The following is a 15125-nucleotide window of genomic DNA, read 5'->3' as shown; positions in this document are numbered from 1 at the left end:
AACCGCGCCATGTGTACGCCCATCCCATGCATATATACATCTCTGCCATCCGCCCCCTCTCACAGCGCATCCCACCCCTCCTCAAACAACGTCTTCTTAACCTTGAGCTCCTCCGCCCCAAGATACAGCGGCCTAACAACCTGCATACTACCCGTCCCCAGCTTAACGCTCTGCCCCATGATAATACACTCACTGACACCATCAATCGTATCCGTCTTGCCCCTCGCCGCCGCCTCAAACAAGTGATCCGGCGTCTTCTCAAACGACGCAAGCTGCAACACACTGTCCCTCGTCTTCTGCAGTCCAAAACGCGTGATACCAAAGACCTCGCCCTTGAACGTCATGACATCGGCTAGAAGCTGCATGTGACGCGGATCAATGTCCATGTTACCCATGACATCTCCGATTTCACGCACAATGGTTGCGCGGGCGGCTTCGATGCCGAGAACGGTTTTGACTTCCATGACGTGGTTGGACTTTGTGTTGTAGGGTTCTATTCCGGGGGTTGTCATGCAGTCGCGGAGGCCGTAGCCTTCTACGAGGAGTTGGCATTCGTACTGGCCTTGGGCGTTGGGGCTGCTTTCTTTCTTGATGATGGCGCGCGTGCAGTCGGGGTAGCCTTTGATGACGACGTCGGGGATGAGGGCTTTGACTTGTTGGACGCGCTCGAAGAATTCCTTGTGGTTGCGCGAGGTCTTTGTGGGTCGCTTTTTCGCGGCGTAAGGGTCGGGGACTTCGACGCGGATTATGGAGGAGGAGATGCGGACGTTGGCGCCGGCTTTGCCCCATTTGAGCGGCTTGTGGGCGTTGATTGCTGCGGCGATTTCTTGGGGTGAGACGTCGACGAAGAGTTGGTTGATGGTGTCCCAGTCGATGCGCATGGCGATGTAGGCGCCATTGGGGTGCCAGACATCTTCGACGTAGGAGATGACGTCGCGCAGGTACGTCTTTTCCACACGCGCCTTGACGATTCGCGCAGCGGATTCGGAGACCTTGTTGGACAGCTCGCAGGCGATGACGGGAGTAGAGATGGAGGACGAGGCGTTGATGATTTCCTTGATACGGGGTACACCCTGGGTGATGGACATACCAGCGACACCAGCAAAATGGAAAGTCTTCAGTGTCATTTGCGTTCCGGGCTCACCAATAGACTGAGCACCAATGGCCCCAACGGCGTGACCGGGCTGTACTCGTGATCGATGATACTTGGTTAGACAAAGCGTTATGAAGGCCTCGAGCGCGCTGTGCGAGATCTTCGCAATTCCATCAGCGAGGCCGTACTTCTCTGCATCAGCTGCAGACTGCTTCCTATCCTTCTTGCGATCGGGCTGCACTACTCCCAGATAGGCAAGAGTTGTTTCAAGCTTCTGTGCCTTCTTGAAGATGTAGTCTTGCACGGTATCGAGGAAGTCACGCAGAGACTCTTTTTGGTCGATGCCACCATCAGTCCTGTCGCGATACTCCAGCGGCGTTACGCCGTCGAGCTTGAACCTAGGATATTTGTTTCGTTCGGTATTTAGCTTTGCCTCTGTGTACTCCTTAACTTCCTGTGGCGTCAGGCCCGACTCTGAGTTGTCCCACGTCGACGTTACGGCATGCGAGAATGTCCTGTCAAAGTGCACGGGTTTTGCCTTGCCCTCCATGTCTACAGGGTCGAGGTTGTCGTCTCCGTACTGGAATTGAACTACAGTTCCGGAAGAGTTCCGAACAGTGTCATCGTACTGTGCAGAAAGATCTTCGAGTGATTTCATCAGTCGCCTACTCATGTAACCAGTCTCGGCGGTCTTGACAGCTGTGTCGACCAAACCTTCACGACCACTCATAGCGTGGAAGATGAACTCGGAAGGTGTCAACCCCGAGAAGAAACTGTTACTGACGAAACCTTTCGATGCGGGCTGACGGGCGGCTTTGGGGAAGTGAGGTAGTGTTCGGTGGTGGAATCCATCTGCGACACGGGCACCGCCAATCATCTGTTGTCCGACGGAAGCAACCATTTGGGAGACGTTAATGTTGGAACCCTTGGAACCGCACTTGGCCATGAGCAAGGGTGAGTTCCATCTGCTGAGCTCTTCGAAACAGATGTCACCAGCCGCTTGACGTACACCGGACAAGATACCACCGATCCTGTTCTCCATCGTCTGCTCTTCGTCGCAACCGGGATCACGCTGCAGCTTGCCCTCCTTGAAGTCCTTGATCAATTTGTCGCACTTGGCGTAAGCCTCTTCTACGAGATCTTGCTTCTTCTTGTTCAACTTCTCTCCGGGGGTAACGTCACTGATGCCGAGAGAGAAGCCGTTGTTGGAGAGCCAACGTGCAGACAGTTTGGATAATCTGTTCATGCCCTGCACGGCGTGATCGGGGCCGAAATCTCGCATCATGACGTAGAACACCGAGTCTTTCTTACCGTCACCAACTGTCGCCTTGTCCATCACACCGCACATAACCTCAGAGTTGCGAATGACAAGATAAGCATCGTTCTCATTTAGATCGGGAGCTTGATCGGGGGTATTCTTGAACTGCTTGCATGCCGCTTCGAGGTTGATCAACACCCTACAACCCTTGTATGGCTTCATCAGCAGGTTGAAGACCTGCTTTCCGGTCCAAAGTGCCTGTGGCTTCCATACAACCGGTGGTGGGATGTCGATAGGGTGCTTTTTTCCTGTGTCTGGGTCGAAGGCTCCTTCTCCGTTGAACATGTAGTTTACAATCTGACAAAACGTCCGTCGATCGTAAAAGTTGTTCTTGTTGCTGAGGAGATATGCTGCAGTAATGAAATCTTGGATAGCCGCGATAATTGGTGTTCCGTTCTTGGGGGTTGCAAGGTTGTATTTGACACCCATGAGCTCGGTAGCCTCGGTTCGCGCTTCTTCGGTTTGTGGAACGTGTAGGTTCATCTCGTCACCATCGAAATCGGCGTTGTAAGGATTGCAGACACACTCATTCAGACGGAAGGTCCTCCATGGGCGGATTTTGGCGCGATGACTCAAGATACTGAGCTTGTGTAGGGAGGGCTGCCGATTGAAGAGGACAATGTCTCCGTCTTCAATGTGTCGCTCAACGATGTCGCCAATTCTGAGTCGCTTCGAAGTGGCTTCTAGCTTCTCGCCCGTAGTATCGAATCGCGAAAGACCAATAAGTGACGTCTTGTTAGGCTCCTTGTTTGGTCCCTGATCGCTGATGATGTAGTTGGCGCCGGGATACTTGTTCGATCCATTCTTCACCAATCTCCTCAGCTTGTCAATGTTGTATCGTGTGGCCTTTTCGGGGTATGTGAGGTTTTTTGCAATGCGCTGCGGGACAGCCACTTCGTCGATGCTCAGGTTCGGGTCGGGACCAATGACAGTACGACCAGAGAAGTCGACACGCTTTCCGGAAAGGTTCTGACGGAATCGGCCACCCTTTCCCTTCAAGCGCTGGGAGAAACCGCGCATGGTCTTCTGAAGACCCTGCTGTTTCAGACCAGGCGCGTCGCTGTTGATGTACATGGCAATCTGCAGCTGCAGGAAATCCCACTGCTCCATCAGGATCTGGAGAGGGAAGCCTCGCGCGAGCCCAGCGCGTATTATGCTGCTGATTTGACATATGTCTCCGATCTTGTTGGTCACGTCGTCCTCGGTCGCGCCGCCTTCCTGCATCACGGATGGGCGGAGCGCGACTGGTGGTACAGGCATGTACTCCCAGATCAGCATCTCCGGTCGCGCATCCTCGGGTATCATGGCCAACAACTCGCAGTCCTCCGGTGATATCTTCTTGAACAAGTTGAGCGCCCTCAGCGGATGCATGTCGTCCACAGCCTTCTTCAGGTGCTTGTCCAGATCGGGGTTCGCGGATTTGGCGGTATCGAAGGACTGATCGAATTCGACTTTGCCGGCGGGTGGCTTCTTCGTCTTCGCGGTAGACCGGTTGAAGGCATCGTATCGGTTGTGGATGATCTTGAGCGGGTGGCCGGGTACCTTGCGGACGGTACCCTGCAGGGCGTTGCAGTATGGGCACGTCTTCTTCTTCCTGCAGTCGTCAAGGATCTTCTTGGTGACTGCCCCCTTGCGCAAAGTGTCCATGTCGGGCCGGCGCATACTGCGCAGGTATCTCCGTCGCTCCACCTCATCCAGCAGCACGCGCGAACAGTCTTTGCAGATGCAGTTGAGCACCTCGATGATGTGCTTCAGGTACCCCACGTGGAATGCAGGCAGCGCAAGCTTGATGTGACCGAAGTGGCCGTTGCACCTGTCGAGGCCTTCGCCACATGTTCCGCACTTTCCCTGCTTGCTCGAGATTCCCATGTGCGTGTCCATGGGCCCGTTGGCCGTGAGCGAGCGCGTGCCGTCGGCGGCGGGCTGGAGGTCGTAGACATTGCGGTCCGAGACTTCGAGGACGGCCTGGTTCACGATGTCCTGGTTGGAGTAGATGCCGAACTGGATGTGCTTGATGCGCGCGGGGATGCGGTCCACGACCTGCTGCTTGGCCGAGCTGCGCGGCGCCTCCATAGTGGCGGGGGGTGGTTGTGCGGGGTCGCTGAGGTGAGTTGATGCTACCGGGAGTCGTCGCAGTGGTCGTCGTCTCGCATAGTCGTCGCGTCGTGAGTCATTATCTGGGCAACAGCAGAGTGCAGCAGCAACTTTCTCGTCGCGCCGCTGCAGATTTCAGGGTGGGGAACCTTCCCGTTGCGCTAAACCCACTAATGCGCCCTACTGCGGGCTGATAAGCTGATAGTACCCCGGAAGGCAGTCGTGACCAGGAGCATCACCGCCTGGTGGCTGCCTCACCATTGACCGTCTCTCTGCCCCGCCCATAGTGACGGCGAGGTTTGCAATAACTTCGCGTGAATTACTCGCTTTACCCTTCTTCCCACTCCTTCCACGCCAGCAGCACCTTAATCTACACGCTACTGGTTGCTCCTGCCTCCTCGCCCACGGTACTACCTACACAGCGTCCCCGCTCAACCTCACCCCGCCTCAACTGCTCCGCCTCCCAACCAAGGCTGTATTCGCGTCACTCTCTGGCGAGACGCACTTCTCTCTGCTCATGAGTTCAAGTAGGCTTCTCATCGCACCATCTTCCATGTTCTTTCCCCGTCTCACTGACACCCCAGTCTTCCGTATCGTCCTCCGGGACGCAAAGCGGTACGACACGTACGAGACCCGTGAGTTCGACCTGCCGCTCAACACCGAGTTTCCCATCGGTCGAGCGTCCAGCAACGCGGCCAAGCGAGAGCTCATGGCGGCACCACATAACGCCTTCATCGACAGCCCCGTGATCTCACGACAGCACGCTGTCCTGTCCGCCAACGCCAACAGCGGCGTTCCGGAAGTCTACATCACCGACAAGGGCTCTATGCACGGCACCATGCTGAACGGCCAGAGGCTGTCTGCCAGCACACCCACCAAGCTGAACGACGGCGATGTCCTGCAGTTCGGCACTGACGTTAACCGTAATGAGGGTACGTCCTCGCGTAGGCCCTCCAAACCTCCTCTTACCCTAGCTTCTGAGCTGACACCAACCCACACAGAGTTCTTCGTAGCCCGCACCTACACTTTCGAGTCGCAGCTATCACGCCCCTTCTCCCTCGGCTTTACCGTCCCTGATGCCGAGAGTGACGAAGAGGAAGTCGCAGAGCGCCGAGGCAGCCAGATCGATCCTTTCGTCATCGACGACGACTCCGACGCAGCTGATGACCACTCGGAGGCCGACGACCAAGAAGAGGTTACCATGATCATGGATCAGGTCCTGCACCCAAACGAGCATGGCCACACTCTCAGTATTGGTCAGGACGACTACCCAACGTCCGCAATGCGCACCACTCTTCCCAACGAGGACTACAACCCAGAGAGCTTTGCGTCTCGCCGTGACGACTCCCTCGAGCCTGCAAGTCCAAACCCTTCTAGCGATGAAGAAGACGTGGCCGCCCTTGGTTCTGATTCGGACAGCGAGGCTGGCAGCATCGATAGTTCCGAGATGCTGTCTGACTCCGAGCCAGAGATTCAGGATTCTGAAGACGAGGAAATGAAAGAGAGTGAGCATAAGAAACCTACCACATCCTCATCCAACAAAGAGAACGAGGCGTCCGTCAACAGCCAAGTACCCCAGACTGTTCACTCCTTCCCGCGCGATACAACGACGCTTTCGCTCTCGGACGTATACATGCCACAAGACGTAGCCAACACACAGCCGTCGCTACCACGCCTGTACATGTTCGGTATGCAGGGCTCTGACAGCAACTCCATGTCGAACAGTAACGTTTATGGAGATAACGCGCCTCCACCTCTGCCGCCACGTCCCTCGGCGTCTAGGGCAGCACCATGGTGCGATTCAACCTACCGCTCCTTCAGGGAAGTGAACGATCTTCAGGAATGGTACTCCGAGGGCATTCCGCAGCCAAACTACTTGGGTACCAACTTTGGCGACCGACCGTCCCTGTTCAGTCCGGCTCCTCTTGCCTCAATGGCAGAGGCGAATGAGGCTCGTGCTCCCATGCCCCAATTCACTCCCTATCCCAGCCAACCCATGCAAGCGAGCCGTCTGCAGACACCACCACCATATTTTGTACCCGAGTTCGAGACCTCCCCGCCGGTGCAGCCAGGTCGCCGTACCAAGGTCTCTATCGAGGAGATCGTTGAGGAGCAGCCGCCTACACCTGAATCTGTGAAAGGTTTGAAGCGCAAGGCAGATGTGCTTGAGGCAGACGAGCCAGAAGCCGTTCTTGACGAAGCATCCAAGGCCGCCGTTGGCGATGAGCATGCAACCTCAAACTCGGTAGCTGCTGTTCCAGTGGATGATGCTGCTGCAATCCAGACGGCTGCCATTATTGCCCAGCGTCCCAAGAAGACTCCCCGCTCAGTTCTCAGCAAGGTTCTCAACAAGGCTGCCTATCCCTTGCTCGGTGCTACCGGTGCCGTAGTCTCCTTTGCTCTTCTTTCTACCCTCCCGGATGCCTTCTTTGTGTAGGCCATGATGGACCTGATGGACCTGATGGCAACAGTCCATCGTTCTTCTTTTCCGGAGTTCAGGGTAAGGCAAGGTGTACATGGCGGGGCGATTCTGGGATCATGATATCGGTGGGAGCATCTACGGATAACGGCAATCAGTGCTAACGGCGTTTCGAGAGACGTCAGAAGAGTCGGGTCCTGGGTTATGGGTGGTATGTGCTTCGGGATCCACTGGCGTTGTGTGTTTTTTCTCTCATGTCACGCCATGATGCATGACCATATTACCTTTGGTTTGATAACGAGTTATGTGCAAGAATCTCCCCACTAGATGCTACTGCGTGTGTTGCCTAAGTGATGTGAAAGATAGGTTTACGCGAAGCTTGAAATTCTTCGGGACGCTAAACCTCAAGCGGCTCGTGTTGAGGAGCTCCACTCCCACGTGGATGACCCGGACGTCACGTCTTCATTTCTGTCAGACCGGTCCATGGTAGAGTACGGGTACCTGTACCAGATCTTATCTGATTGTTGTTATGGGTTTGGTGTAAACAACGTCTTTCGCAAAACAAAAAAAGACTAGCTACCACCCAAGACCACACCGCAGTCTGAGTCAAACTCGCACTCTATTCTTTCGTCTAGCTACTAACAGCGACGCTCCTCTCGATCCTCACGCTTCTGCAGACGTCTGGTGGACTGTCACTGTCTTCTTGATAGCATTCCAATCCTGTATCTCCTGATTCAAAACAGCCGCCTCGCTCCCCTGTGTACTACCCTGCTGCTTACTGGACCTGTTTATCCCCGTAACCTTCGTCCTAACCTTTGTTGAGACCGACGTCCAAAGCGGTTTGAGGATTGGCAAACAAGCACACAAGACCGCAGTACAAACATGGATGCTAGTCCAAAGTTCGGTGGCATGATAGAAAACTGGTCAACGTCAGCGGAAACGACCATCGGTATTGAAGCAAGAGAACCTTGGAAGACCTACTCTCATTCGGATCCTCTTTCCGTCTCGTATAAAACTCAACAATCCGCACCACATTAGTAACAACAACAAACCCGCCCAGCGCAAAAACGCCCACAAGCTCGACCTTCGCTCTTCGCGCCATCTGCAGCGTAAACGCCGTGCGAATCGGCACGAGCAAGATAGCCAAATCATTCGCCGGGTCGAGCGCGAGAAAAGCCTGGAATACTTGCTGCCATTTTCCACTCCATTTCCCGCGCTCAGCAGCCACTTTGACGGCCTCAGACGGGGTATGGCTGCTGACGACGAAGGAGCGGCAGACAAATATCATGGCGGCGACGGCGGTGGCCCACCAGAGCGAGGTGAAGATTATTAGGTAGAGTGAGGCGCGCTGGTGGAAGGTGCAGGTGCGGAAGATGCGTCGGTAGAAGAGGAGGATGGAGAGTTTGCAGGTGAATTGAGACCATATCCCGAGGAGGAAGGCGGTGAGCATGGCCTTACGGTATTGGATCAGTCGCGGGGAGGCAGCGGTCAAGTGCATGTTTAGAATTTCGGTTTTGGTATAGGGTCCAAAGTTCGTGAAGCTCTCTGTCGTGAAAGAGTCAGCGCATGGTTAGAGCTACTGTAGTGGTCATGTTCTACCGTGTAGGGCGACGATGATGGCGGCCCAGTAGACGATCAGGGTCCATACTATGAGATAGTCGTCTCTCCTAAGACCTTGTTTGGTCGATAGTTTGGCGTACAGGCGTGTGCAGACTGTGAGGCCGGCGATGAGGCAGCAGATGAAGTGGGCGATCGCTATCTGATCGTGGTAGTAACTGAGGCCTAGCATCGTGGTGGAGGAGGGGCTGTAAACGAGCGATTGTCGCGATGTCGAGTTCAACGAACTTTCTGAGGCCTCGGGAAGGCGCGGTGTTAGTTGGAGGGGTGCTGATGTGCGGTCGAGGCGAAGAAGCGCATATCCAAGATCAAAGACTGAGGCAGTATATACGAAGGCGTTAGGATCAGCCCCGAGGGGAAAACAGTAGACAAACGGATGCGATCGTCGTCGAGATATGGAGCCAAGCTCGGTATCCAAATTGGAGGAGAAGACGGATATAGTGTGACCGCGCGATTGTCGGTGGTCACACTGTGTCACCCAAACGACGTGGTCCGTTTGCTAGCAATCTCCGTTTTACAGACTATTCCGAATGGGTCATGTTTACCCTCTCTCTTTCACTTCTCATTTCGTTTTGATAAAGTCGATCAGTGCGCCGAACCAGCCGAGCGGAACTATTATGATATTTGAATAACGGAAGATGGATAATGATGGATAAATTCAATGACTGAAAAGAACGCTGCTTCCATGCTAACCTATGCATCATCATGATCCTCAGATCTCAAATCCATCTCTTCTCAACCATATATCTCTGGTCGTATGCAGGCCTCTGCTTCGTGAGTGAGGCCTGCTCTTCCCAATTCTTGCGTTGAACGCTGTTTCGGTCCCTTTGTGGTCTCCACTAAAGCGTTGATACAAAGACGCTTGTTGCCCATAGACTGTACTTAGCTATACCAAACTCTAGCAACAGACACTGTAACATGTCTTCAGATGGCGTGAAAAGGGGTGTGGCGCTCATCTCCAAAGTGTGATATAGCTGAGAAGCAATCGATGTCCAGAAGCGTGTACGTATAGGCCGAAAGCCGTTTCCGTCTTTAAGCAACAGCACAGTCTCACTCTTTGTGCTCTTTTCCTTTCCATCCTTGCAATATCCTCAACCCTCGCCACTTCCACCCGTCTCACGATGATCATAATCCAGTCAGAGACACATGTCCCCCCATAGCTACCTCTAGCGCCGTGTTAACCAGAGTATCATCTTCCTCAACATCAAACGCCAACTGCACGAGCCTTCTCATCGTTCGCTCCAAGAGGCCCATGTGTCTTCGAAGTAGAATGTTTATCTTCTCGCGCTCCCGTCCTTCTACATCGCATGCCTCTATTTCCCTCTGCGAGATACCAACCTCCTTGTATAGGGCGACAACTTCTGCGATAAGCTTTCTTCTCCGCTCTTCGTACTCGAAATTGTCGCTGCTGACATCGGAGTCACAGTCATACTCGCGCTCTCCCTGGCGTAGCTGATCTGTGTCTTCGTCGGACCCGGTGTCTTTAGCTGCTAGTATATTTTCGTAATCGGGAGGGTTGCAGAGCGAATTGGGAGGAGGTGGCGGGAGTTCCGAGGGTCCACCGCGATCCACGTCTGTATCCATGTTGTCGTTGTCCGGGATGTAATCATACTGTACGTAGTTTTGCCGCTTCAGAGCGGCGCAGTAAGTTTCCAGTTTATTCACTTGAGTCTGGAATCCCTCGAGGTTGGCTTTAGCACTTTTAAGTTCGGCGATGCGTGCGTCGATCATGGTTTTGAGGTGTCTTGTCGCATCGTCCATTGTTTGAGTATGTTGCTGTTGCACCACCAGTCCTGCCCCTGCACAGAGTATTAGTGCCAGTCTTTATGAGTTTTCCTTATGAGTTTTCTTTATGATGAGCACGTCTTACCTAGATCTACGGTCCCGCCGCCATTTTCTGATGGAGTGGGCGACTTGACGGGCATTTTGCTGGCAGATCTCTTGCCCACGTTTAGGAAGAGATTACGAATCTTTCTGGCGCAATGGAGTAGGTGTGAGAAGTAGGTACTTCCTAGCGAAAACATTAAGTTAATATGAAAATAGGATACAGCGCTGAAGATGAGCCTTTTATAAGCTGGGCCGCGGCGCGGTTCCCTGATCAAAGCGTGAACCTAGGTTCAGCATACCAAGGGACCACTCACAACTCAGATAATGCAAATTATCATTACAACAAACGATACCGAGCGCGAGTATTGCGAGTACCGATACGTGATCAGACAAATGTCGGCTGCGTTATCCAGGTTGATAGTCGTTTGCTCACACGTGCCCGGGCAAAAACGCCGCCCTATTCGCCCGCGCCCAATTTCCATCGTGCGCTACAATCACCTCTACTTCTACAGGGCTTCCACCTTCTTCACGAACAGTCCCTTGCTTCAACAGCCTTGCTATTGTTTCCACGGTAGCCGCTGCAGCATCAGTGTCAGCATGCACACTTCTCAAACCGCCTTTCCCATCGTCGTAGAGCGCGATACCCTTCTCACCGCTCAAGATGCGTGGGTCGTGGCAACAGTCGCCACCAAGGTATACCCATCTCTTTGGCCCTGTTCGGGCGAGAAGGTTGATATGTCCGAACAAGTGCCCTGGCGCATCGATGATGAATAACGACCCATCTCCATAGAAGTCTATAGAGGCGGGAAACCCCGCCAGCGGCTTCCACTCAAGTTCTTTTAACTGGTTCTTGAACGCGCGTATAGCTTCTGCCTTGCGAACAGGTGGGAGCTCACTTGTTCGGTCGGCAGGCAACTCATCAGGGTTGAAAATCTCGGATGGATAAAGTGGCCCACCACCGTTCGCAAGAAGATGCATAGTCCCACTTCCGACTACAAATCGCGCGTTTGTGAAATCGCTTGGTGTACCCACATGGTCCCAGTGAACATGGCTCAGCATCACCACGTCCACATCTTTTGGGTCAAGTCCACCCCTTCGCAGGCTCTCAGCTGCATCCGGACTGACACTAGTAGGCTGCCGTTGCGCGATGTGATGCTGTTGTGCTTCCCGGTAGCCAGAAAAATCGCGCTTGAGACCGAGATCGAAGACGAGATTTGATGAACCGTGTCGAATCAGGAAAGAGAGAGATGGAACTGTCGCACGTCGTTCAGGGTCGGCATCTGTGACGAAGAGTCTCTCGGGAAGAGTAAGCTGGCCGGCTTCGAGGGCTGAGATGGTAACGTAGGTTTGGTCGTGAGCCGGTGCTGGAAGAACAACGGTATCGTTGCTTGAAGCCATGGCGAATGACAGAAGGCAAGAGCTGGTAGCTGAAGCGTTTCCGAAGGAGCCATGTTTGGGGCCAAATATGACATCGTTGTTGGAGAAAGCGTGGTTGGGGAAATCGCTGGCATGTATTCCGTCCTGCAGCCCCACCTTGTCAACTACCCCGCACGCGGGGTCAGCTCCTTTGAGATATCGAGATCTACTGGATTTATCAGTGGCAGCAGAAGGTATATAGATTGAGATTCTTCCGAGATGTAGTCGAATGACAACTCCCCGCTCCGTATCAAATCGAGAAGTTTCCAAAAACACCATGTCGTTTACTGTGCCGGAATCGATGCAAGCGCAGTACCTGGAGGCTTACAAGGAACCATACAGGCTACGATCAGTCCCAATTCCGAAGCTTGAGGAGCCGCATGACATCCTCATCAGGGTAGACGCTGCTTCGTATTGCCATACCGACTATGTCCTAGCGGAAGGACAGATGCCAGGATTGCCGAAATCTTTCCCTCACATCGGGTGCCACGAGTTCGCAGGGACGGTGGTCGCTCATTTCCAGACGCCCAGCAAGGAAGCTAGCGTGTTCGAGATTGGCGTGAGGGTCGGTGTACCGGGGCGTTCTTTCCATGCTTGTGGCTCATGTTTCGAGTGCAAGAACGAGCGCGTGGACGATCCGGTCGCCATGGATGAAGGAGGCTACTCGGTGAACTGTATCAATGCTGAGAACAAAGGGCTGAGCAAAGATGGAGGGTTTGCGCAGTATGCCGCTGTGGATGCGAGACAGCTATCACCCATACCAGACGGTCTGACCGCAGTAGAGACTGCTCCTCTGATGTGCGCCGGCGTGACCATATACGGGGCTCTCAAAAGATGCAGACTAAAGCAAGGCGATCGGGTCGGAATACTAGGAGCTGGCGGTGGTCTTGGCCATCTGGGCTTGCAATACGGCGTCAAGATGGGGTACAAAGTCCTGGGTATTGAGGCAGCAGATGAGCCTCTCAAGCTTTCGCAAGATGTCGCCTCGAGATTGGATCCACAGCCGTATATCGTAGACGCTCGGAACAAGAAGGCAGCGGATGTCGTTCAGGAGATCGGCAGACAAGACAGCAAGAAGGACATTGGCGAGATGGGGCTGGATGCAGTGATCGTCCTGCCGGAAAGCCAGACTGCTTTTGACTACGGCATGGCCCTGCTCAAGTCGCACAGCACGTGCGTTGTAGTGTCATTCCCGGAGAAGGGCTTTCACATCAACTCGCGCGACGTCGTGTTTCGAGATATCAGGATCATCGGCAGCCTGGTAGGAAGCAACAAAGTACTTCGTGAGATGCTGGAATTCTCCGCCGAACATGGTATCCGCGCTTTGTCGACATCGTTTCCTCTGGCGAAGCTGAACGAGCTTGTAGACGAATACCACAAGGGTAGGGGTGGAAAGCTGGTGGTTGACATGGCCATTGAAGCGTAGATCGAGTAATAAGATACTTCCGCGCACTCAATGTTTGCCCACCGCCAAGCCCGTGACCAACTACATCGAGTTAGCGGCACGTGATTGCCCAAGTGCACGTGCAGACCTCGGGAAGTGGGCCGGGGCCTCCCGATTTCGTGAGCGCCTGAAAGCTATGCAAAACTTCAAATATGGTGTTGCTCAAAGTAATACCCACTGCCTTCATGGCAACAGGTTCTTGTTAGGTTATAGCACCGATGGTCGAGAGTACCGCAATGTCCAGTAACGAGTCGATCATGAGCCAGCGGACTGACGTCACAAGCCGCCTGAACATCAACGTGAGGACTGTCCAACTAAGCCATACCACAGTCCTAGATACTTCAAACTTGACTACAGATATCGCACTGCCTGGCGTTGGCAATCTATTGCGCAGTACCTCCGCCTCCCGTCCCCCTATATGATCTGGCCCTACGCCTATTAACTACGACGAAGTCACCTCAACCATCATCGAAATCATCCAACTTAGCGTCTTTGTCTTCCTTTTCATCCTTTTCATCCTTGTCCTTCTCCTGTTGCTCAGTCCTCTTCTCCTCGATTGCATCAAATTCCTCAATCCAACTCTTGACAAACACCACCTCCTCTTCTTCCAAATCCTCACAGATACCACAAGCAAGTGCGCTACCTAGCAGACGGTTCCCATCTTTGTCCTCGGGCCACGGATAGAAGTACTTGCAGTACCAACAAGCGTATCCCGAACAGCGACGGTCGTCGCGCGTTGTGACAGTTGCATCGGCGCACTCGGCCTCGCAGACCGGCAATTCACATGTTTGACATGGGCCGCCGGGTGAACCTATGGTGCCCGGTACGTTGAAGTGTGAGCAGTCGTGACAGACCCATCCGCGGAGAGGGGGGTTGGACTGCGTAGTGTCAATGTCTTGACCTGGTAAGAGGAGTAAAGAAATGTGTGAAGGAAGAGGCTCTTACGTTTCGGGCCATTTCTGCAGACTGTCTGACTGCGAATAGCATGATTCTTTGCGCTGTGAAGTTTTCCTGCTCTAGTGTATCTTTCTCTTGCGTAGGGTTAGCACGAGAGTAGTTGGTACAGTTGAGGTATACATACTGCTGACGACGTCCATGATGTTGAGTGAGCGCTTTGTGCATGCAGGTACGATATCAATTCGATGTCGGAAGCGAAAGGGCGATGTGTTTGTACACGTCAGGTGCAACGAGATTGTTCCTGCTGCGAAGTAGCTACCAGCACGTGGAAAGGTCCAGATCACGCTAGGATGGTGTCGCAACTGCGTTTGCTCTTGTTTTGGACGCAGTCCCCGGCTTCTGCTGCATGATGCACGTATACTTCCAACAATATTCCCAACAGTCCATCGCTACAACTTAACCACCCGCTTAATTGAGCAATAGCAATATGACGACACCCACTAGTAAGTCCCTTTCCCCTTCTCTTCGCCCACACCACAGAAGTCGCTGACCCTTGCCCAGAGCGCGAAATCCTCAACATCCCTTGCGATCTCACTAAAGCCGCCCACCTAGCGCTCGTGCAACTTGCGGTCCGAGATGCTCGCGCAGAGAGCCCAGCACAACGCGGATGGATCTGTCATCGCAGCTCCCACTACAACACGCCTGGGTCTCGCCATGTCTCAGCTTCTCCATGCCGATGCGACCATGTAGCCTGCCGGCCTGTCTCAGTTCATCTGCAGCTTGGTTCAATGAGCCTGGGTAACTACTTCCCTCTCCAATGGGCACTACATGGTCAAACCTAATTCCAGTACAGACAATACATCAACCGCTTGTTTCGACGTTGAGGTTACAACGAGGGAAGATGCGAGGCATTATGGTTGGGTGTGTTTCTATTGCAAGGTGTATATTGCATGGGGTGCCCTTGGCGACTGCGGCGCTGCGCGTCTAGTATGTGCGGCGT

At 53.7% G+C, this 15125-nt stretch overlaps 6 protein-coding genes across 6 annotated transcripts; 2 read left to right on the top strand and 4 right to left on the bottom strand.

Moving 5' to 3' along the window:
- Positions 1-59: 59 nt before the first annotated feature.
- Positions 60-4484, bottom strand: J4E90_007124 (uncharacterized protein; the record flags this gene model as incomplete). The annotated part of the gene is made up of 1 exon (XM_051436665.1): positions 60-4484. One exon carries the CDS (start codon positions 4482-4484, stop codon positions 60-62), a length of 4425 nt encoding a protein of 1474 aa, XP_051289411.1.
- Positions 4485-5022: 538 nt separating this feature from the next.
- Positions 5023-6942, top strand: J4E90_007123 (uncharacterized protein; the record flags this gene model as incomplete). The annotated part of the gene is made up of 2 exons (XM_051436664.1): positions 5023-5026; positions 5090-6942. The coding sequence occupies 2 exons, from the start codon at positions 5023-5025 to the stop codon at positions 6940-6942; spliced, it is 1857 nt and encodes a 618-aa protein (XP_051289410.1).
- A 2724-nt stretch (positions 6943-9666) lies between these two features.
- Positions 9667-10466, bottom strand: J4E90_007122 (uncharacterized protein; the record flags this gene model as incomplete). Its single annotated transcript, XM_051436663.1, has 2 exons — positions 9667-10317; positions 10461-10466. The coding sequence occupies 2 exons, from the start codon at positions 10464-10466 to the stop codon at positions 9667-9669; spliced, it is 657 nt and encodes a 218-aa protein (XP_051289409.1).
- Positions 10467-10874: 408 nt separating this feature from the next.
- Positions 10875-11766, bottom strand: J4E90_007121 (uncharacterized protein; the record flags this gene model as incomplete). Its single annotated transcript, XM_051436662.1, has 2 exons — positions 10875-10907; positions 10972-11766. The coding sequence occupies 2 exons, from the start codon at positions 11764-11766 to the stop codon at positions 10875-10877; spliced, it is 828 nt and encodes a 275-aa protein (XP_051289408.1).
- A 295-nt stretch (positions 11767-12061) lies between these two features.
- Positions 12062-13210, top strand: J4E90_007120 (uncharacterized protein; the record flags this gene model as incomplete). The annotated part of the gene is made up of 1 exon (XM_051436661.1): positions 12062-13210. One exon carries the CDS (start codon positions 12062-12064, stop codon positions 13208-13210), a length of 1149 nt encoding a protein of 382 aa, XP_051289407.1.
- A 476-nt stretch (positions 13211-13686) lies between these two features.
- On the bottom strand, positions 13687-14325 carry J4E90_007119 (uncharacterized protein; the record flags this gene model as incomplete). Its single annotated transcript, XM_051436660.1, has 2 exons — positions 13687-14106; positions 14317-14325. 2 exons carry the CDS (start codon positions 14323-14325, stop codon positions 13687-13689), a joined length of 429 nt encoding a protein of 142 aa, XP_051289406.1.
- Positions 14326-15125: the final 800 nt, after the last annotated feature.

This window comes from Alternaria incomplexa (genome assembly GCF_024043165.1).
Source record: "Alternaria incomplexa strain BMP 0042 chromosome Unknown scaffold_10, whole genome shotgun sequence".
NCBI classification, from domain to species: Eukaryota; Fungi; Ascomycota; class Dothideomycetes; order Pleosporales; family Pleosporaceae; genus Alternaria; species Alternaria incomplexa.
Note: the sequence above shows the minus strand (reverse complement) of the source record. Positions and strands in the feature narration are given on the sequence as shown.